Source organism: Mobula birostris, chromosome 1 (genome assembly GCF_030028105.1).
Source record: "Mobula birostris isolate sMobBir1 chromosome 1, sMobBir1.hap1, whole genome shotgun sequence".
NCBI lineage: Eukaryota > Metazoa > Chordata > Chondrichthyes > Myliobatiformes > Myliobatidae > Mobula > Mobula birostris.
This window is the reverse complement of record NC_092370.1, coordinates 221,447,452-221,469,168: the sequence shown is the minus strand read 5'-3', so window position 1 is coordinate 221,469,168 and position 21,717 is coordinate 221,447,452. Positions and strand designations below refer to the sequence as shown.

At 46.5% G+C, this 21,717-nt stretch overlaps 1 protein-coding gene across 1 annotated transcript in view; it reads right to left on the bottom strand.

Annotated features, from left to right (window-relative positions):
* Nucleotides 1–7,463: 7,463 nt before the first annotated feature.
* The window catches only part of vash1 (vasohibin 1), a 40,605-nt gene continuing 26,351 nt past the window's right edge, over nucleotides 7,464–21,717 (bottom strand). The window contains exons 4-7 of the mRNA XM_072239292.1: nucleotides 18,738–18,812; nucleotides 16,813–17,194; nucleotides 13,233–13,348; nucleotides 7,464–9,735 (exon numbers count right to left, since the gene is read on the bottom strand). Of these exons, the coding sequence (XP_072095393.1) occupies nucleotides 9,666–9,735; nucleotides 13,233–13,348; nucleotides 16,813–17,194; nucleotides 18,738–18,812 (643 nt within the window). The 3' untranslated portion in view covers nucleotides 7,464–9,665. The remainder of the gene's footprint in view (nucleotides 9,736–13,232; nucleotides 13,349–16,812; nucleotides 17,195–18,737; nucleotides 18,813–21,717) is intronic.

The window sequence follows — 21,717 nt, the reverse complement described above, 5'->3', positions numbered from 1 at the left end:
CTATCATCCTGGGAGAGGAGTCCACTTGGCTCCTGCAGTGGCAGGGAGAGACCTACATGAGCCATCTCATTTCCATTTAGAATGGGGCGCACTTGCACTCAAAAGGGGGTGCTGTTGTAGTGTGGTGGACTGACCCCCTACCTCGGTAAGGCTGGGCGGCAATTCTCAGACACTGCCTCTTACTTACCCCTTGAAAAGGACCCCACTCAGGACCATTGTCTCCCGCACCATCACCAACCTCATCAGCTCTGGAGATCTCCATGACTCCTAAGTTCTCTTACCCTGCACTGCTCATTTCTACCTCCTACCTAAGATCCACAAATCTGGCTGTTTGGGTGGATTCACTGTTTCTGCCAGCACCTGCCCCACATTGTGTCTGCATACATTGACTCAATTTTATCCCCCTTCATCAGTCCCTTCCCACCTACATCTGTGACACTACACATGCTCTCAATTTCCTCAACAACTTGCAATTTCCTGGCTCTGATCAGCCCACTTTCACCATGAATGTCCAATCCCCCATCAAAGATGGCCTTAAAAGTTCTGTTTTTTTTTTGGAAGATAAACTCTACCACTTTCCCCACCCCCACTACTCTCCTCAGTCTGGAGAATTAGTCCCCTCACCCTTAGTTTCTCTTTCGACTCCTCCCACTTTCTCCAAACTCAAGTTGTAGTCATGGGTATCTGCATAGGCTTTGGTTATGCCTGCCTTTTCATTGGCTATGTGGAACAGTCCATGTTCAAAGCATTCCCAGGTAATGCTCCCCAACCCTTTCTGCGCTACATTGATTACTGCATTAGTGCTGCTTCATATACCTATGCTGAGCTGGTCAATTTCATCATCTTTGCCTGCAACTCCACCCTACCTTTAAATTCATTCGGTCCATTTCTGACACCTCTCTCCTTTCTCAATTTCTCCGTCCATCTCTGCAGGGAGACTGTCCACTGATATCTTTCATCAGTCTACTGACTCTTACAGAATGAGTGAAGGCGGCAAGAGGTCCAGCACTATGCTGACACCAATTGTTCTTTAGTGTATTAAGGCAATCTACAGACCACATACACCAAGAGTCATGCCTCTCCTGTCATCAGACTGCACAACCTTGCTCATGGAGAAGAGGAGCATCAACACCAGGAAGAGGGAACACTTCATCAGCTTGCTCAACAAGCCATCTACTGTAGGCCAGATACTGCAGAAAATACCCTTGAACTTCTCTGTTGGAAGAAGTCAAGAAAGCCATTGCTCAAAAATCCCCTGGGCAGGGCAGAATCCCCACTGAGATCTTCAAGTCAGCAAGTCCAGTTGCAAATTAAACTTTCCACAGCTCTTGCATGCATCTGGGAAGTAGCAGTCATGCCTAAAGACTTTCAGGATGCCACAATCATCCTGCTCTTCAAAAATGAAGGAAGCAAAAGCTGACTCTGGTAACTACCAAGGAAACTCCTTCTTGACCATTGCCAGAGGTTCAGGTCCATATTTCTCATCTGTCTAATCACCAACATATCAGAAGAGAACCTTCCTGAGACACTGTGGTTTTCACTCGGGACACTGTTCGTCAGGTTCAGGGAAAGTGCACAAAACAAAATTTGAACCTGTATGTTATTTTCATAGATCTAACCAAAGCATTCGATACAGTCAACAGAGAAATTCTGTGGTCTATATTATCAGAGCTGGGACGGCCCCAGATTTATCAATCTCATTCATCACTTTCATAACGTGACTGGCCTCGTCCTTTCAAACAGAAGCATCAGAGCCAGTCAACATTTTCAAACAATGTGAAACAGGGGTGTCTGATAACCGCTGTACGTTTTAACCTATGCGTGCGCTGAACCGTGCCGTCAGAAACACTGACCAGGGAGTGTATCTGAAGTATGGATCACTCTGACCTGCATCGTCTGAATGCCAAGTCGAAGACAATCGAGCTTGTCCTCAGAGCTTTATGCTGATGACTGTGCCCTAATGGCTCTCCCCCCCCCCCCCACCCACAGAGTCTGATCTCCAATTTATTGTTAATAACTTTGCAGAAGCCCCTCATCTCTTTGGCCTTAGTATCAGCCTAGTAATGACAGAAGTCCTATTTCACTCTGCTCCTTGATCTGCTGTTGCCTGTCCTTCCACCACCACTGAGTGAACAAAATTGATGTGGGTGGTCAGAGCTACAATGGCGCTTAACAGCGACTTCTTTGAGCTCATCTGTGGAAACAGTTTAATTTTTACCTTTGATGTCTCTTTTTCCTTTTCAGGGTAGGTACGGCTCTGTTGAAAACCCTGACATGGAGTTACACTCGGACTTCGGTTCTTTGTGTTGGTGGAAGCCCCTCACGGGGACTCACCCCAGCTGCTTTTCAAAATCCCAAGGACGTGGCCTCAAAGATGAATGTGCCTTCGGGTACCAAGGCCTCACAACTCTAGACAAGCTGATTCCATGCCGGTACTGCCAACTGAAACGTTGAGGGAGTAACTGGAACCTCAGGTGCAGCAGATCAGCTGTCGGAGGCTCTACTTGGCGAATCGCTTGTGCTCTTCTCTCTCTGTGTGGAGGAACTTATTGCCGATTCGAGTTGGAGAACTTGGGGGAGGAAAGCGATGCAACAGAATTTATCACCGCACACCAGCTAGTTGTTTTGTTATGTCTCCCCTCTCACTCTGAACCCATTTCCCTTTATCAGGAAGAGCAAGCCTGCGGCATGTTGAATTGTCGGATGAATGATTAGTTTTTGTTGTACCACAGATTATGGTCATTCTTGGGGGCTTTACTATTGCTTGGTGGGTGGAGGGTGCTAATGGTTTATTTGTGGGTGAGGGTGGGAGAGGGTCGTTGCTTTGCTGCTTGTGCATGGGAGGGGGAGTAGGGAGGTTTGGGACTCTAATACTTTTACTGTCGCTCATTCTTTGGGACAGCCTTCTGTTTCGTGGCTGTGAAGAACAAGAATTCAGGATATCTCTGATATTAAATGGAACTATTGAATATGGTAAACGAGTTCAAGAACCCCAGCAGCAATGTCTCTGGTGATAGCTCCCTGGACATGGAAATCAATGCCAGGATTTGGAAAGCCAGTCACGCATGTTGAACCAGCATAACACTCCACTATCCACAAAAGTGAAAATGTACACCATTGTCATTGTTAGCTGTCTCCTTTATGGCTGTGAAATATGGACTTTTCACAGAAGAAAACTCATGTTTTGGAATGGCCAAGTCAGAGTCCAAACCTTAATCCAATTGAGAGGCTGAGGCATGACCTGAAGAGGTCTGTTCATGCAAAGCATCCCAGAAATATTGATGCACTGTAATAGCCTTGTATGGAGGAATGGTCTGAAATTTCCCTTTGCTGTTCTGCAAGTCTGATCAGCAGATATAGGAAACGTTTGGGGGAGGTTACTGCTGCTAAAGGAGGTTCAATCAGTTATTAAATACAAGGTTTCACCTACGTTTTCCAGCCTGGACTGAATGATTAAACAATGTGTTCAATAAAGACATGAGAAGTACAATTGTTTGCATTTGTTTGCAAGTCACCAACAATGAGGTCCTGGCCCGCACTCAGATACCCAGCCTCTTCACCCTGCTGCAACAATGCTGTCTCCGCTGGCCGGGCCACGTACACCGCATGTCAGACGGGAGGATCCCGAAAGACCTTCTGTACAGGGAACTGGCCTCCGGCAAGAGAGGCATGAAATCACTTAATATGAACGTTAAGAGGTGGGAGGACATCCCAAGCAATCGCTCTCGCTGGAGGCTAGAACTACACAGAGGTTTAAAAAGAGAAGAGAAGCTGAAGCTTGCTGCTGAAGAAAAGCACACTCGCTGAGAAAACAGCACCAAGACAACACTGGAGGACAGTGCCTTCAACTGCAGTCGCTGCAGCCGAGACTGTCACTCCCATGCGGGCCTCTACAGCCACAACAGACGCTACTCTAGCACAGACTGAAGCAAGACTTTCCAGGCACAGATCCATGGTCTTGTGAGGCTAACGGATGCCACTAGTCGCTTAGGCAGATTGTGTTTGTCTATCATTGTGACTTAGATGAAGATCAGACCACATTTTATGAGTAATTAATGCAGAAAATGAGGTAACTGCGAAGGGTTCACAAACTGTTTGCATCTGAGATGGAAGACTTTCACTGTTGCCCTAAATGCTAGTGACTAACAGGCAGTAAGTGATACCAGAGACACGAAGTACATGTGGCAGGGAACCATGACATCTCACTCCCCGACAGGCTGAATGGCTTTTACACCCATTTTGATGCTAGTGAGGATGGCATCCCTCCCCACAGGGGAGCAGACACTTTGTCTGGCTGAAGCTGATGTCAAGACGATCCTGGCCAGGGTCAACCCACACAAAGCTGTGGGGCCTGATAATTTCCAGGTCGGGTTCTGACAAACCGTGTAGCCCAGCTGAGGAGCTGACAGATATATTCAACATCTCTCTAGAACAATCCATTGTCCTCTTGGTTTTCAAGGCAGCAACCATCATCCTAGTGCCAAAGGCGGCACCTCCTGCCTAAATGGCATTGGTCCTGCGCCATTAACATCAACCATTATGAAATGCTTTGAGTCATGGAGCACATTAAAGCCTTTCTCCCTGCTACATTGGACCCTTTCCAGTTTGCTTGTCACTTAAATTGATCCACTGACAATACCATAAACTCTGCCTTCCACTCTGTTTTGACCCACCTGGAAAATGGAGTCTCACGTGCCAGGTAGCTGTTTATAGACTTCATCGTACCCCAGAAACTGGTGGAGAAACAGTCTTTGCTGAGTCTCAACTCCTCCCCCTGTAATTGGATCCTGTGTTTCTTAACAGAAAGTCCACAGTCAGTCTGTGTGGGCAGCACGTCTCTCGTCCCATTACGTCGAGGCACCGGTGCTCTCCAGGGCTGTGTGCTCAGTCCGCTGCTGCTTACACGATTCGGCTGAAACTGTGCCATCAAGTTTGCGGATGACGCAAGTGATCGGTCTCATCAACAATGGTGAGGCGGAGTACAGAGAGGAAGTGGAGTAGCTGGTGTGAGAACGACAACCCAAGGCTGTACGTGGAGAAGACCAAGAAAATGACTGTGGACTTTCGGAAGGTGCAGATGAACCACCCCCATGTATACATGGTGTCTCCACAGAGAGAGTTAAGTACACCAAGTTCCTGGGAGGTCACACCATGGTTAATTTCACCTCCCTGAATAAGGCGGTGCGGGAGACTGAGGCAAGCAAGACTTCCCCCACACCCACCCCATCTTAGCTGAACTGAGAGCATCCAGACAAGCTGCATCTCCATCTGGTAGGACAGTAGTCGAGCATCAGACCAGAAGTCCCTACAAAGGACTATGAGAATGTCTGAGAGGATCACAGGAGTCTCCCTACCATACATCAGGGACATCTATGAGCGCTGCATACACAGGGCCCTGAAGGATTCCACCCATCCATCCAGCATCCTCCAAAATTCTACCACCAGGCAGGAGACTCCAATGCATAAAGACAGGAACGGTCAGGATAGGAAACAGCTTCTTCCCTCAAGCCATTAGGCTTCTAAACTTCTTGCCACATCACATTCAAAGTGCCACTAGATAATTTGTACTGTACCCTACAACATTTAATTTATTCACTGTTTATCTATGCATAATTAATTTGTAGATTTAGTTTTCCTTTCCTAAGTTATGGTGTGTTATGTCTACTACTGTGCTTTACACCTTGGTCCAGAGAAACATTGTCTCCTTTGGTGGTATACATCTGTATAGTTAAATGACAATAAGCTTGACTTGATTTGACTGTACACTTCTGTCCCCCATCAAGGCCTCAAACCTCGTCACTCCCCCGCCCCCAAATAAAAAAAAACCAGCTCCCCTCCACCACCACCCTCCACCATCTGGCAGACCTGGTCTTCACCATCAATAATTTTTCCCTCAGCACCTTCTACTTTCTCCAGTCTTGAGGGGTTGCCTTGGGCACCAGAATGGTCCCCAGTTATGTCTGCCTCTTTGATGGCTATGTAGAACAGTCCATGTTCCAAGTCTTCCCCAGTAATGCTCCCTAGTTCTTCCTCTGCTGCACTGCTTCGTGCACCCATGCTGAGCTTGTCAATTTCATCAATTTTGCTTCTAACTTGCACCCTGCCCTTAAATTTACTTTGCCCATTTCTGGCACCTCCCTCCTCGTTTTCATCTCTGGAGACAAACTATCAGCTGACATCTTTATAAACCTACTGATTCCCATGGCTATCTTGACTATACTTCATACCACCCAATCTCCTGTAAAAATCCCCTTTTCTCAGACCTTTCGGCTCTGCTGCATCTGTTCCTAGGATACAGCTTTCCTTTCCAGGACATCAAAGATGTCCTCTTTCTTTGAGGAATAGGGTTTCCCTTCCTCCAATATCGATACTGCTTTCGCCTGCATCTTCTCCATTTCCTGTATGCCCGCGCACACCTCATCTTCTTGCTGCCGTAACAGTGACAGAGTTCCTCTTCTCCTTACCTACCCATCCTGCCTGGTGGTCCTTAACCATCAGCTTCCACATCCAACATATCATCCACTGCAACTGTTGCCATCTCCAAAGGGATCCAACCACTAAACAACTTTACCTGCTTCGCTATGATTTCTGCAGGGATCGCTCCCTCCTTGATTCCCTTGTCCATTTGTCCCTCCTGGTACTCATCCCTGCAAGTGGCCTAAATGTCACACCTGCTCACTTACCTCCATTCAGGGCCCCGAACATTCCTTCCAAGTGAGGCCACACTTCATCTGTGAATATGCTGAGGTCATTGCGTCTGGTGCTCCTGTTGTAGCCTCCTCTACATTGAGACCTGTTCTAAATTGACAGACCGCTCCGTTGAGCGCCTCTGCTCCATCCGCCAAAAGTGGAACTTCCCAGCAGACAAACCGTTTAATAGAATTTCCATTCCGACAGGTCGGTCGATGGCCTCCTCTTGTGCCAAGATGAGGCCACCCCCAAGGTGGAGTAGCAACATCTTATACTCTTTCTGGGTAGCTCCAATCTGATAACACAAATATCGATTTCTCCTTCCAGTAAAAAAAAACATCTCCCTCTCTCATTCCCCACTCTGACCTCTAACCCCTCTTCCTCACCTGCCTATCATCTTCCCTGCATCCCCTCCTCCTTCCCTCTCTCCTTTGGTCCACTCTCCTCTCCCATCAGATTCCTTCTCCAGTCCTTTATCTTTCCATCCAACCTGGCTTCACCCATCGCATTCTGTCTATCCTCCTACCCCTCTCCCCACCTTTTTATTCTGGTGTTTTCCTCCTTTCTTTTTGGTCCTGAAGAATGGTCTCGGCACAAAACGTCGACTGTTTATTCATTTCCACGGATGCTGCCTCAGCCGTTGAGTTCCTCCAGCATCTTGTGTGTTACCTCACCATTTTTTCTCCTCTTTTTGAACTACTGATTTAATTTAATTCTTTTATACTCACATTTTTTATTGTAATTTAGTATTTTTTAAATTAAGTATTGCACTGTATTACTGCTGCAAAACAAACAAATTTCATGACCCATGCCCAAGCTCATAACTGTGATTCTGATGAAGCGGCTTATTATTCCTCTCTATAGATGCTGCTTGACCTGAAGAGATCTTCCAGCATTTTGTGTGTTACCCTGAGAGGTAACTTCTGTACACCGTGGGTAGAGAGTACAGAGAATGAGCTGTCACAGGAAGTGGCCCAGGTGGATACAAGCACTGCATTTAAGAGGTGGATAGGTACATGCAGGGAAGGGGCTTGCAGTTGCCAAATGCAAGCAGCTGGGACTAGCAGGGAGGATATTGTGGTCAGCATGAACCAGATGGGCCAAAGGGCCTGTGTACACGTTGTACAACTCTACGATTCCCCCCGCCCCCAAAGAGGAAAGGTAGTGGGACAAAAGGAACAGTGAGCATTACCAGCAAATCTCTTGCACGTCAGTAAGCTGACCAACCTTTAGCCACACTTGGGAAGGGAGCTGCAGCAGGGGAACACGAGGAGGAACATCTTCACTTTAATGGGCAGTAACAGTGTGGAACAAGCTGCCAACAGAAGTCGTGGATGCAGGTTTGATGTCAACGTTTAAGGGAAGTTTGGATGTTTCGGGTATGAAGGGCTATGGTCTGCATGCAGGTCGATGGGACCAAACAGATTAATAGTTGAACATGGACAAGATGGGCCGAAGGGCCTGTTTCTGTGCTGTAGAGCTCTATGACTAATTACAGAATATCGAATGAAAGGGGCCTCTATTTCCCTTTAAACTGCACTCATCCCTGGAGACAAGGACAAATCTTTACACAGATCCTCTGACATATTGGGAAACTTAATCCTTCCAGATTCCCTGGTTGCCTTACTTAGTGGATGACAACAAGAAACAAACTAATTTAGACCACAAGACACAAGAGCAGAATTACGCCCAGAGTCTGCTCCACCATTTCATCAAGGATGATTTATTTTCCCTCCCAACCCCATTTTCCCCGTAACCTTTGATGCTCTCACTAAATCAGCCAACTATCAACATCTGCTTTAAATATACCCAAATTAAATATAAATTTTTCAAAAGAAATGCAGCGCAGTTTCTCAAGTTAAATTGGGATCGGGAATAAAGATGTCTTCTGAAATATTGCCTGTAATGTGGACAGTCATGGGGGTAAGATTGCAGGCAGTGAGGTCACCTCATTGTGCAAGTACTGGTACCTGTCCACCCATGACAGGCTTGGCAGGGCAATGCGAATTTCAGGCATCCGTCTTGTTTCAATGCTAATTTAAACACAGGAATAATGTGTTGTACACAAACATAGTTTGTGTGGGCACCCACCAGTGGCCATAGTTCAAACGTCCCCCCGCAAACCAGGGGGCATAACTTTGAAGTGATTGGAGCATGTATAGGTGGAAAATGTCAGAGGTAGGTGTTTCTTTTTAAAAAAAGAGGGAGCGATGGGTGCATGGAACCCACTCCCGTGGGTTGTGGTAGAGGCAGATACATTAGGGACATTTAAGAAACTCTTAGATAGGCACATGGATCATAGATAAATGGAGGGCCGTGTGGGAGTAGAGGGTAAGGTCATTAAAGGGTCATTACATTAAAGGGTCAGCACAACACTGTGGGCCAAAGGCCCTGTACTATGCTGCAGTGTTTTATGTAAGCTTTCTGCATTGATTCTCTAATGGATTTTCCACGGAACATTACAGCTGGATATTGACTTCAACCAAACCTTCACTGGACAGTGATCACTGAAATCAAACCTTAATTGTGATCATAGCATACCGACAATGCCCCAATTCCAATCAGCTAAAGCAGTGTATGAGTTTGGGACCTTCCTAGCCTGTGTAAGACTCAGCGTTCCCTGGACCTGCTGGAGAGGCTACAATATCAGCACTGGCCAAGTGAGGATCTCAAATGCTCTCACGGAAATGGGATGACTTCCAATAAAAATTGTCATCCCATGACTCACAGCCTGACTGAAGAGTTTCCATCACACTGACTGTCCTTTGACTGTACAGCATTTCTTTGAAAGTTAGAAAATAAAATAAAAATCTAAAAAAGTTACAATTGATGCAATACTGTTAAATGCTAATATGAAATACTGTACGGCATCCTTTGCTCATGTCCACTGAAGTTCCGTGCACACAAGGTGCCTTCCACGAGATGGTGGAAATCACTGCAGAGTCCGGCCACACCGGTTTCCCACAGCAGGGCGCTCACACACGGATCTGATAACCCACATCATTGAGGTTCTTCTGTTCTGTGGACTTTTTCTCTCCTGAAGACCTATAAACAGAGAGAAAAAAAAAACTTGTCCATAATTCACAAAACGTTTTCCCAAAGCAGACCTGGGAGAACAGCAGCAGTTTCTTCCCCACATCACAGAGACTACATTGCGGCCCGACATTGTGTTGTGGTCTGACTCACTGAAGCACGCTCTTATGCTTGAGCTTACCGTGCTGTGGGAAGAACGCATGGAGGAGGCCTACGAGTGGAAAAAAGCCAAGTACGAAGACCTGAAGAACAACTGCCAAAGAGGGTGGAGAGCAAAGTGTTGGCCCGTGGAGGTTGGGTGTCGAGGCTTTGCAGGCCAGTCGCTCTGCAAAGTATACACTGCACTTGGAATCATGGGAGAGAGAAGGAGGAGAGCCATTTCTACCACCACAGATGCAGCCCGACGACTCCAGGTAACATCACTGATGATGTGCCCTAGCTTAGCATCATGCAGATGTTTCTGTAAGAACCAAACAGACTAAATACAACAGATAGAACAAGGACGTTACAGCACAGTACAGGCCTTTCAGCCCACGATGTGCCCACTTTTTAACCTACCCTAGAATCAATCTAACCCTTCCCTCCTACATAGCCATCTATTTTTCTGTGATCCACGAGTTCATCTAAGTTACTTAAATGACCCGAGTGCATCTGCCTCTACCACCACCCCTGGCAGGGTGTTCCATGAATCCGCAACTCTAAGCAACTTACCTCTGACATCACCCTCCCCACTTATTCCTCTGATCATCTTCAATCACGCCCCTTTTTATAGCCACTTCTATTCACGGTTCTCTTTTTGCACTACTAATTTAGGATTTTACATTTCTTCTTGTAATTTATTGTAATTTCTGATGTATTGCACTGTGCTGCTGCCGCAGAACAACAAATTTCACGACACACGTCAGTGATAATAAACCCGATTCTGTCACAGCAAGGGACCAGGCACTTCAACCAAGCTGCCTAAACGGAGCTAACCCCACATTCTCGCACTGAGCCCGTATCTAAACCTTTCCTATACGTGTACCTGTCCAAGCAAGTGCCTTTTAAAAGTTGTAATTGTACCCCACCTCTGGCAGCTTGTTCCATATATCCACCACCCTCTGTATACGAAAGTTGCCCCTCAAGTCCCCTTTAAATCTTTCCCTTCGCACTTTAAACTTATACCCTCTAGTTTTAGACTCCCCTCCCTGGGGTGGGTTGTGGGGAAGAGAATATGACCATCCACTTTATCCATGTACCTCATTTTATAAACCCTTCAGCTTCTTCGCTCCCCAGAAAATTGTCCAGTCTCTCCTTGTAATTCAAGCCATCTGCTCCTGGCAACATCCTCAATCTTTTCTGCACCCTCTCCAGCTTAATGACATCCTTCCTATAGCTGGATGACTAGAACTGTAGACAGTACTCCAAGTACCGTCTCACCAATGACTTCTACAGGTGGAACATGACGCCCCAACTTTTGAACTCAGTGTCCTGCCTGGTAAGGGCCAGTGCTCTAAACTGCTGTCTCCACTCCCCTAACTACGTCACTTTCAGGGAACTAATGATTAAGTGGGGTGTAACAAATTTTGCAGATGATACACAAGTCGGAGTTATGTAAAGAGAAATAGGTTGCCGTTGGTTACAACAGGACATTAACAGATCGTAGAGCTGGGCTGAGAAGTGACAGATGGGAGTTCATTCTGCAAAAGTGCAAAGTGATTCATTTTGGAAGGTCAAATTTGAAGGCAGAATATAAGGTTAATGGCAGAATTTTTGGCAGTTTGGAGGAACAGAGATCTTGGGGTCCACATCCATACTCCCTCAAAGTTGCTGCACAAGCTCCTAGGGTTGGGTTGTTGAGGCATACGGCGTGTGGCCTTCAGTAGCCAGGAGATTGAATTCAAGAGGCCCAAAACAGCTCTATAAAACCCTTGTTAAAACCCTAGCTCTATAAAACCTTAGAATACTGTGTTCAGTTCTGGTTGCCTCCTTATAGTAAGGATGTAGAAGAGTGAAGAGGAGATTTACCAGGATACAGTACTGTCTGGATTAGACAGCCAAAGTTGAACGATTGACAGCTTCTCTCTTTGAAGCAGAGGAGAAAGAGAGGTAACTTGATAGAAGAATTCAAGATGAGGAAAAGCCTATAGCCAGAGACATCCCCTTCCCCTGCCCGAGTGGAAATAACTAATATGAGGGGGCATAATTTTAAGGTGATTGGAGGAAAGTATAGTTTTTTTTATATAAACACAGTGGTAGGTGCGTGGAATGTCCTGCTAGGCTGGTGTTCGAGGTAGGTATATTAGGGACATAAACTCTTAGATGGGCACATGGATGAAACAAAAATGGAGGGCTTTATGGGAGGAAAGGTTAGATTGATATTGTAGAAAGTTAAAGGGCTGGCACAACATTGTGGGCTGAAGAGCCTGCACTGTGCTGTAATATTCTATGTTTAAACAACTGACTCGTTTGAGCATTAAGCAACAAATTAGTTTGAAAGAATGCGAGACAGTGTCTGATTGACCTTCAGGATTGGATATCTCTGAGTAACGAATTCTCCACACTAAGAGCTACCGTTTTGAAAGCAGTCAGCACATTTGCAGTGATCAATAGAACGCCTGTCAGGGAAACAAAATACTCTTCACAAAGTACTGTAGCTGGAGACCAAGGCACAGCCTGTGTCTGATGGCGGGTCTGGGGACGTGGCTTTTAATAGAACACTGAACAGCACAGCACAGGAGCTGTCCCTTTGGCCTACCATGTCTGTGCTGTCTATGATGCTCAATTAAACTGAATCCCTTCTGCATATATCCCTCCATTTTGTGCTGTTCATGTATCCGTCTTAACGCTTCTTAAAAATTACTGTTGTTTCTGAATCCAACACTTTCCCTGGTAGTGCGCTCCAGGCTGCTCCTACTGCTTGCAAAAAAAAAAACAAAAAAACAAAAGTTGCCCCATATGTCTCCTTTAAATTCCAACCCCCCCTCACCTGAAACCTATGCCCCCTAGTATCTGACATTACCACCCAGGGAAATGGGTGGTGAGAGTATGGAATGGGCAGCCAGTTGAAGTGGCAGACAGGAGTTTGGATAAGTACATGGAGAAGAGGGGTATGGTACAGGTGCAGATTGGTGGGACAAGGGAGAAGACCAGGCTGCCATGGACGAGATGGGCTGAAGGGCTTGTTTCTGTGTTGTAGTGCTCTAGGACTAAAATGATTCTATTTACACCTCTCAAATTTGTAAACTTCTATCATGTCTCCTCTCACCTTCCGACACCGCAGAGGAAGTAACCCAAGTTTGTCCTTGCTTTATAGCTGAAACTTTAATCCAGCCAGCTTCCTGGCACCTGTCCACAGGCCCCCCTCCCCCCATACTCTGCGACGACCAGAACTGCACATAAAACTCCAAGTTTTTACACAGTTGATGATACTGCTTTCTGGGGTATTTAAGAGCGTAGTTAATCCAGGAATGGGAAGGGGGGGTGGGGCTGAGACATCCCAGGTAGTTTCCCGTGTCGCAGTAACCTACCGTCTCTCGCTGCGGCCATTCCTGCGATGAGGGCTTGACTGGCTGCGCTGGGGCGATGAGGTGTCCTTCTTCCTCTCACGGGTTGGAGACGAGGGCACAGTTGCTCCCTTCACAACCTGCAGTGGGTCAGGGGAAGGAGAGTAGGTCAGTATTTGCATGGAGAAAACTAGTTCATTTCCCGCATATATAGTGTTGGGAGCTAACCTGGTATCCATCCCAAACCCACCCTGCCAGCAGCTTCGTCGTCACTTGCCTAGAACGAAACACGGAGTCCAGATTGGAGCCCAAGGGCCTACCGCAGGCCTGGACTGGAATCCAGAAAGGAGGGAGGGAAGAACAGGGCTTGGTTTGTTGTTGCTGCTTGGTATGTTCTGTTTTGTTGAGCTCTGTGTTGTTCTGTAGAGCATGTTATGTTGGTTCCACAATTTAGTGGCATTTGTGGGCTGCACCCTCCCTCCCCCAGCATAAATGAGCCATTTCACTGTTTCAGTGCACATGATAAATCAATCTGAATCTGATTGCACTGATGGCTCCCCAGGGAACGTGCCAAGGGAAAGGGACAACCTCACCTCTTGTGCCTCCTTCCCTCAGCACTGAACACACCACGCAGAAGGAAGTGCTTTAAACATCGGGGAAAGTTACAAAAAGCCTGGGACCATGCACTACTAGGTCCAAGGTCAGCTTCTATCCCACTGTTATCAGACTCTCTCCTACAATAAATAGGAACTCTTGATCATCACATTCTACCTCACCATGGCCTCTACACCTTGTCTGCCTGTACTTTCTCTATTACTGTAACACTTCATTCAGCAATTGTTTTCTGTAGAGCCATGGAGCAGAAAAGCTCAAGAACACTACTTTGTCGACTCAGGCCTAGGGGGCCGGTGTCGGGCACGATGACGGACTCTCCACTTCTCCCTCTCCCTCATCAGTGTGTTCAAATCATCTACATTAGCCACGCCGCTGTCTTCTAGGAGCGTGTTGACCATAGTCTTGGGAGGGCGCCCAGGGTTCATCCTCCCATGCTTGGGCTCCCATATGATGACTAGGTTGGCAGGTAGCTCGGGGTGGCATAGACAGTGCCCCGCTAGTTGCAGTCTTCTCGCCTCAATTTTAGTGGTGAGCATCAGAAGGTTGTTATAGAGCTCGACGTTCGTCATGTGCTGTTGCCAACTCACGTCAAGAGCCATCCAAAGCATTCGTGTATAGCAACCATCTAGAGACTTTGGCATCGTCTTGGTGAGTATCCACGTCTCGCATCCGTACTTGAGAATGGACTCTGACTGCTATGAAAGTCCTCTTTTTAAGCCCTCTGGTCAGGTTCAACTTCCAGATTTCCTTCATGTCATTCATAGCCCTCCACGCTAGCGCCTTCTGTATCTTTATGTCCTTCTCCGAACTCATCATTCTTGACCCAAGGTACTTGTAGTCAAAGAATTTCTTAATGGTATCATTCTCTGTGGTCTTGAGAGTACCTTCGCCGCAGGCCCTTTAATAAATCCTAACCTTTCCTATAATAGTCAAATTCCAACAACATTGTAAATTCATCTTTCCTGTAGGTAGGATATCGATATCTTGATATGGAACGATCCATGTGGAAGGCAGGCAAACAAAAGCCCTGCACTGTGCTCAAGAACACAAGAACAGGAGTTGGCCATCTGATCCCTTGAGACTGCTCTATCATTCAATCATATCATGGCTGATCTCCCTGTGGAGTCAGCTCCACTTACCCGCTTTTTCCTCATAACTCTGAATTCCTCTGCTGTGCAAAAATCTACGTATTAAATATATTTCATGAGGTTGTCTCTACTGCTTCCCTGGGCAGAGAATTCCACAGATTCCTTACTCTGAGGAAAGCAATTTCTCATCTCTATCCCAAGTTTATTCCTCTTGAATCTTGAGGCTATGTCCCCTTGTTCTCATCTTACTCACCAGTGGAAACAACTTTCCTGTCTCTATGTTATTTATTCCTTTCATAATTCTGTACGTTTCTGTAAAATCCCCTCTCATTCTTCTGAATTCCAGCGAGTATAGTCCCAGGTGACTCAATCTCTTCTCTTAGGCTAGCTCCCTCATCTCCGGAATCTATCTGGTGATCCTCCTCTGCCCCAACTCCGAAGCCTGTATATCCTTCAAGTGAGGAGATCAGAACCGCACACGGTACTCCAGGTGGGGCCTGTATCTGCAGATGTGTGACAACCACAAACCAATTACCAATAATTAGCTGTTAACCAGCATGTGGCTCTTCAGCCCTTGACCCTGGAACCAGAGTAACTTTGCTTCTCTGGGTAACAAGGGTTGGCTGATAAACTGTGGCCGCAGCACCAGCAAACTGGAATGGGTTTATTATTGTCACACGCAGTGAAAAGCTGGCCTTACATGCTGTACACACAGATCACTTAATTGAGGCAGAACAAGGGACAAGGAACAGAACACAGAATAAAGCGCAGCAGCTGCAGAGAAAATGCAGCGCAGGGAAACAAAGTGCAAGATCATAGAGGCAGTTGGAAAGTCAAGCTCAGAGTGGCACAGTGGCACAGCAGTCAATATAACGCTTTATAACGCCAGCAACCTGGGTTGGGTTCAATTCCCGCTGCTGCCTGCAAGGAGTTTGCACATTCTCCCCGTGACCATGTGGGTTCTGCTCCAGGTCCCTACCATGCTCTGAAGATTTACAGGTTAGGATTAGCAAGTGGTGGGTATGAAACATGGTAACCTTGCAGGCTGCCCCCAGCGAATAGAAAACCTACAGCACAATACAGGCCCTTCGGCCCACAAAGCTGTGCCAAACATGTCCTTACCTTAGAACTACCTAGGGCTTTACCCATAGCCCTCTATTTTGCTAAGCTCCATGTATCCATCCAGGAGTCTCTTAAAAGACCCTATTGTTTCCACCTCCACCACTGCCGCCGGCAGCCCATTCCACACACTCACCACCCTCTGCATAAAAAAATTACCCCTGACATCTCTGTACCTACTTCCAAGCACCTTAAAACTATGCCCTCTTGTGCTAGCCATTTCAGCCCTGGGGAAAAGCCTCTGACTATCCACACGATCAATGCCTCTCATTATCTTGTACACCTCCATCAGGTCACCTCTCATTATCTTGTACACCTCTATCTGGTCACCTCTCATCCTCCGTCACTCATATCCTCGGACTATGGTCAATGTTGACACGTTTTACAGTATGTTTCAATGTACATGTGACAAGTAAGGCTCATCTTTAATATCATTGTATTGCGGAACCATCCAATAGACATAACAGCGGGACAGAAGCAGTCCTTGAGCCTGCTGGTACGTGCTTTCAGGGTTTTGGTCAATGGGAGCAGGGAAACATCCTGGGAGGGTGGGGTCTTTGACTGTGCTGGTTGCTCTACTGAGCCAGTGAAAAGTTTAGACAGAGTCCACGGTGGTGAGACTGTTTTTGGTGATAGGCTGAGATGTGACCATAGCTCACTGTGGTCTCTGGTGCAGAGTGGTGGAGGGAGCATAGAGGCTTGTTCTGGCCTTGCTGGTGCAACACACAGTGGGTGTGACGCTCTAGATCGATGGGGTGGGGAGAGGCCCGCCCCAGCCTTGCCTTCAGCCGCATGTCGCGGGTGTGACGCTCCAGCTCCCTGCGTAGCTGCTCACGGCTCAGTTTCTCCACATCGATCACGGAGTGCTGCCACTCTATCTGCTCCACACTGTGTGGGTCGTGGGACACGTACTGCCCGATCTTCACTTTCTTCAGCGTGTGCCAGCACCTTCTGTAGGACTCCTCGAACTCCAGCACCAGGTCGAGCAAGGTCCGGCTCACAGGAGGCTTGAACATGAGCTCCTCACGCCGGCTCATGCCCAGCGTGCCGAAGCGGCCGGCATAGTGGATCCCCAGCACTATGTGACGAAAGTAATTCCCTGAGAACTGCGTTTTGAAACTGATGGGGAACCTCTCTACGTCCGGCATACTGTTGGTGAGGTAACTGATTGCAGTCATGAAGGAAAAAAACACATGCTGTTTACAGAGATAACTGGAGGCACACAAGTTTGAATCTGCCAAATTCTGGGGCACAGTAGCTTAGCAGTTAACACAACATAGAAAATAGGGTAGCACAGCAAAAGCCTTCCTGCCCACGAAGTTGTGCAGACTTTTTAAAGCCTACTGCAAGATCAATCAAATCTTTCTCCCCATTTTTCTTTCATCCATGTCTAAGAGTCTCTTAAATGTCCCTAATATACCTTCCTCTACCACCACCCTGATAGTGCGTTCCACGCATGCACCATTTAGTGTTTAAAAAAAAACTCTACCTTTGACTTCCTCCCTATACAGTATTTTCCTCCAATCAGCTTAAAATGATGTCCCCTTGTAATATTAGTATAGCACCAGTGCTGCTGCTGTAAGGAGTTTGTTAATTTCTTCCCATATTCCAAAGACATGTGTGTTATAATTAGCAACACACACAAAATGCTGGAAAAACTCAGCAGGCCAGGGTTAGAATTAGCAAGTTGTGGGCATGGTATATGTTGGAGCCAGAAGCGTGGTGACACTTGCTGGCTGCCCTCCGCACATCCTCGGACAGCGTTGGTCATTGGCGCAAATGATGCATTTCACTGTATGTTTCGATGTACGTGGGACAAATAAAGGAAATAAAAGACAAGGCTGTTGGAACTGAATGGGCCAGGCAGCATCTGTGGAGGGAAGCGGATAGCCAAGTGACCTAGATGGAGGGGCCTGACCCGAAATGGACTGCCCACCTCTCTCCACAGACTCTGCCTGACCTGCTGAGTTCCTCCCGCAGTGTGTGGTCAACTCCAAACTTAGTCAGTTACTGAACTGAGGAGAAACACTCAAAGTGCTGAAGGATCTCAGCAGATCAGGAAGCATCTATGAAAGGGAATGAACAGTCACCATTTTGGGTTGAGACCTGTCATCAGGATTGGCAAAAGGAGAGACAGTCGGCATGCTATGGTGGGAGGAGGGGATGGAGCAAGAGCTGATGGGTAGATACAGGTGAGCAGGGAGGGGCAAAGTGAGAATAATGTCAGAAGCTGGGAGGTGATAGGTTGAAGTGACAAAGGGCTGAAGAAGATGGAATCTGATAGGAGCAGACAGTGGACCATAGAATAAAGGGGAACTGGAGGGAGGAATGTGGGGGAGATGGGGCAGATGGAAATGGTGGGAGAGTGGAAGAGAAGGGGTTATGGGGTCAGAGGGATAAGGAAAAAAGGTGGTGGTGGTGGTGGTGGTGGGGGGGGGTGGGGGGGGGGGAGGAGGAAACAAGTACCAGAAGTTGGAGAAATTGAAGTTCACAGGTTGGAGACTATCACATACCAAATGCTGTTCCTCTAATCTACTGAATGGAGGAGTGGGCTGGAGAGCAGAATGGCCTTTCCCTGCACCCCACTGAAAACACAAACACGGGATCCTTTTGCTGGGGGGTGGGGGGGTGAAGAAGAGGGTGTGGATAGCGAGGTCCGGTGTTCACCAGCCTGTTCCCAACTTTCTCCATAGAAGGAAAAGGATACATCCCGAGTATCACAGCTTCCAAGCACTTTATTGGCAGAGATTCCCGAATCATTTCCCGTGCAAGATCCATTAGGCTGCAAGACAAGAAACAACTAAGACACAAAAGCTTTAGAATGTACTGAGGAGAATGGAGGGCTAAGAGACTGGGCAGAATAATAGTTTAGCATGGTATTAATGGGCCAAAGGGCCTGTTTCTGTGCTGTAGTATTCTATGACTATGACTTTACTATGTCTAACCATCAGGCTCCTGAACCAACATAATTTTACTCATCTCAACACTGAACTGACACCACAACCCATCGACTCACATTCAACGACTCCACAAGTCGTTATCAGTATTATTTATAGTTTTTCATAAATTCTATTGCATTTCTTTTTTTTCTTTAAATGCCCACAAGAAAATGAATCTCAAGATAGCATATGGAGACATACACATTCTTTGATAATAAATTTCTTTTGAACTTTTGTTTGGGTCTGTTATAAGATGACCCCTTCTGTCACCTTGGCTGTGACACTTCGATCTTTATGCTACCTTGTGAGAGCAGATGACTGCCACACCATTCTCCCTCCCCCAACCAGGGAATTGGTTTAGGAGGCCGGGTTATTCGTTATGGCAGCAGGAAGCCAACAGGTGACTGAGTACATGCCTACTTTGCTGGTAAAGCAAACTGTTCAGTCCCACCATGCTGCACATTCCCTGTGCCCACACAAATAAATTTTCCTCATGCGCGTCCAGTCCCTATTCAAAGGCCCTGATGGCAGTTTCCAATGTTCTTACAGGAAGCACCTTCCAGACTGGACCACTCTGCAAAGAACTTTTCTCTTAATTCAAATCCCAAAGCATCTGATGGAAATCACATGTGATGTTTGCAGAAATCCAACATACAGGAATTCCTTTATCAACTGTATGGACTCTGTCTTCCTGACTTCAACTCTATTATAATAACTTTACTTACAGTTTTAGTAAATACAGAATATCAAACAGTACAGCAATGAACAGGCCATTTGGCTCAATGTTGTGCTAATCGTGATGGAGACAGACGTAAGGCGGCACAGAGGAACATCTGGAGAAATTTCTGAAATGCCCAGTTCACTGCCGCTGCTACTGTGCGATCCAGAATCTCTGGAGAGAAGGCCCCAAAATCCCCAGCTTTGCCTGTTGCTGGCGACCGAGGCTGGGGTCGAAGCGTTCGGCAGAGATGATGCTTGCTACTTGATGTCGGAAGGCTGATCGGAGCTCGAAGTTTTCGGACGACTCAGAGTTGGCCTGTGGTCGGGCATGGCAGGGAGAGTTTTCTTCCTTCTCCCGTCTGCGTGAGATGTGGGACTTTTGAGAGACTTTGAACTTTTTTTTTACTGTGCCCATGGCCTGTTCTTCATCAAGTTATGGTATTGTTGCACTGTTGTAACTATATGTTATAATTATGTGGTTTTTGTTAGTTTTTCCAGTCTTGGTCTGTCCTGTGTTTCTGTGATAAAGAGGACTGCGTGTCCTCATAATCTAATCTAGTAATACTAACTGTCCTCCTCCTGTGTATCACCCATTCCTTTATATTCATGAGTCTGTCTAAAAGCCTTCTAAACTCCACCAAACTGTCTGCTTCCACAACGTATTCCAGGCACCTATCACTCTTTGCATAAAAAAAAACTTGCCCCTCAAGTCACCCTCAAGCTTCCCCCTTCTAACCTTAAAAGCATGTCTTCTGGTGTCTGACATTTCTACTCTGGGGAAAAGATTGTCTATCTAAGCCTAACGTTATAAACTTCTGTCAGCTCTCCTCTTAACCTGCAACACACTAAGGAGAACAACTCAAGTTTCTCCAACCTTGCCTTGTAACACGTATCCACTAGTTCAGGCAACATCATGGTGAACCTCTTCACATCCTTCTAGTGAAGGAGTGATCAGAAATGCACACAATACTCCAAGCCCAGTCTGATTCAAGATCCCTTAAATTCAATTAAGTCATCGAGCAAAACATCACGGATACAGGCCCTTCAGTCCAACTGGCCCATGCCAGCAATGGTACCCATCCAGCTAATCCCAATTCCCTGCATTCAGCCCATATCCCTCCATGTACCCATCCAAGACTTTCTGAAATGATGCTATTGTACCTGTCTCAACCACTTCCTCTGGCAGCTTGTTCCATGTACTCACCACTCTGTGTGGGGAAAGAAAAACTGACTCTCAATCCCTTTTAAATCCTTCCCTTCCCACCCTAAATCTATGCCCCCTAGTTTTGGATTCCCCTACCCTGGGGAAAAGACCGTTACCACCATATCTGTGCTCCTCAGAAATTTAAACATTTTTGCAAGACCACCCCCTCATTCTCTTATAGTACAGAACAGAAATAAGTTCTTTGGCCCATCTAGTCTGTGCCAAACCATTTAAATTGCCTACTTCCATTGACCTGCACCTGGATTGTGCTCATTCCACACTAACGACCCACTGACCAAAAAACTTTCCCCTCATCTTCCCCTTAAACATTTCACCTTTCACGCTTAACCCATAATTCTACTTGTAGTCCCAATCAGTGGAAAAAGACTGTTTGCATTTACCCTATCTATACCTCTATTCCTCAAACTCCCCTCAATTTTCTATGTTCCAAGGAATGAAGTCCTAACCTATTCTATTGTTCTTTATAACTTAGGTCCTCCAGTCTTGTGACATACTTGTAAATTTCATCTGTACTCTTTCAACCTTATTGCCCTCTTCCCTTTAGGTAGGTGACCAAAACTGCACATGATACTCCAAATTAGGGACCACTAATATCTTGTACAACTTCAATATAACATTCCATCTCCTATACTCCATACTTTTATTTATAAAGGCCAATGTACCAAAAACTCTCTTTACAACACTACCTACCTGTGCTGACACTTTCAATGAAGTATGGATCTGTATTCCTAGATCCCTTTGTTCTACCACACTCCTCAGTGCCCCACCATTCATTGTTTAAGACCTACCCTGGTTGGTCCTAC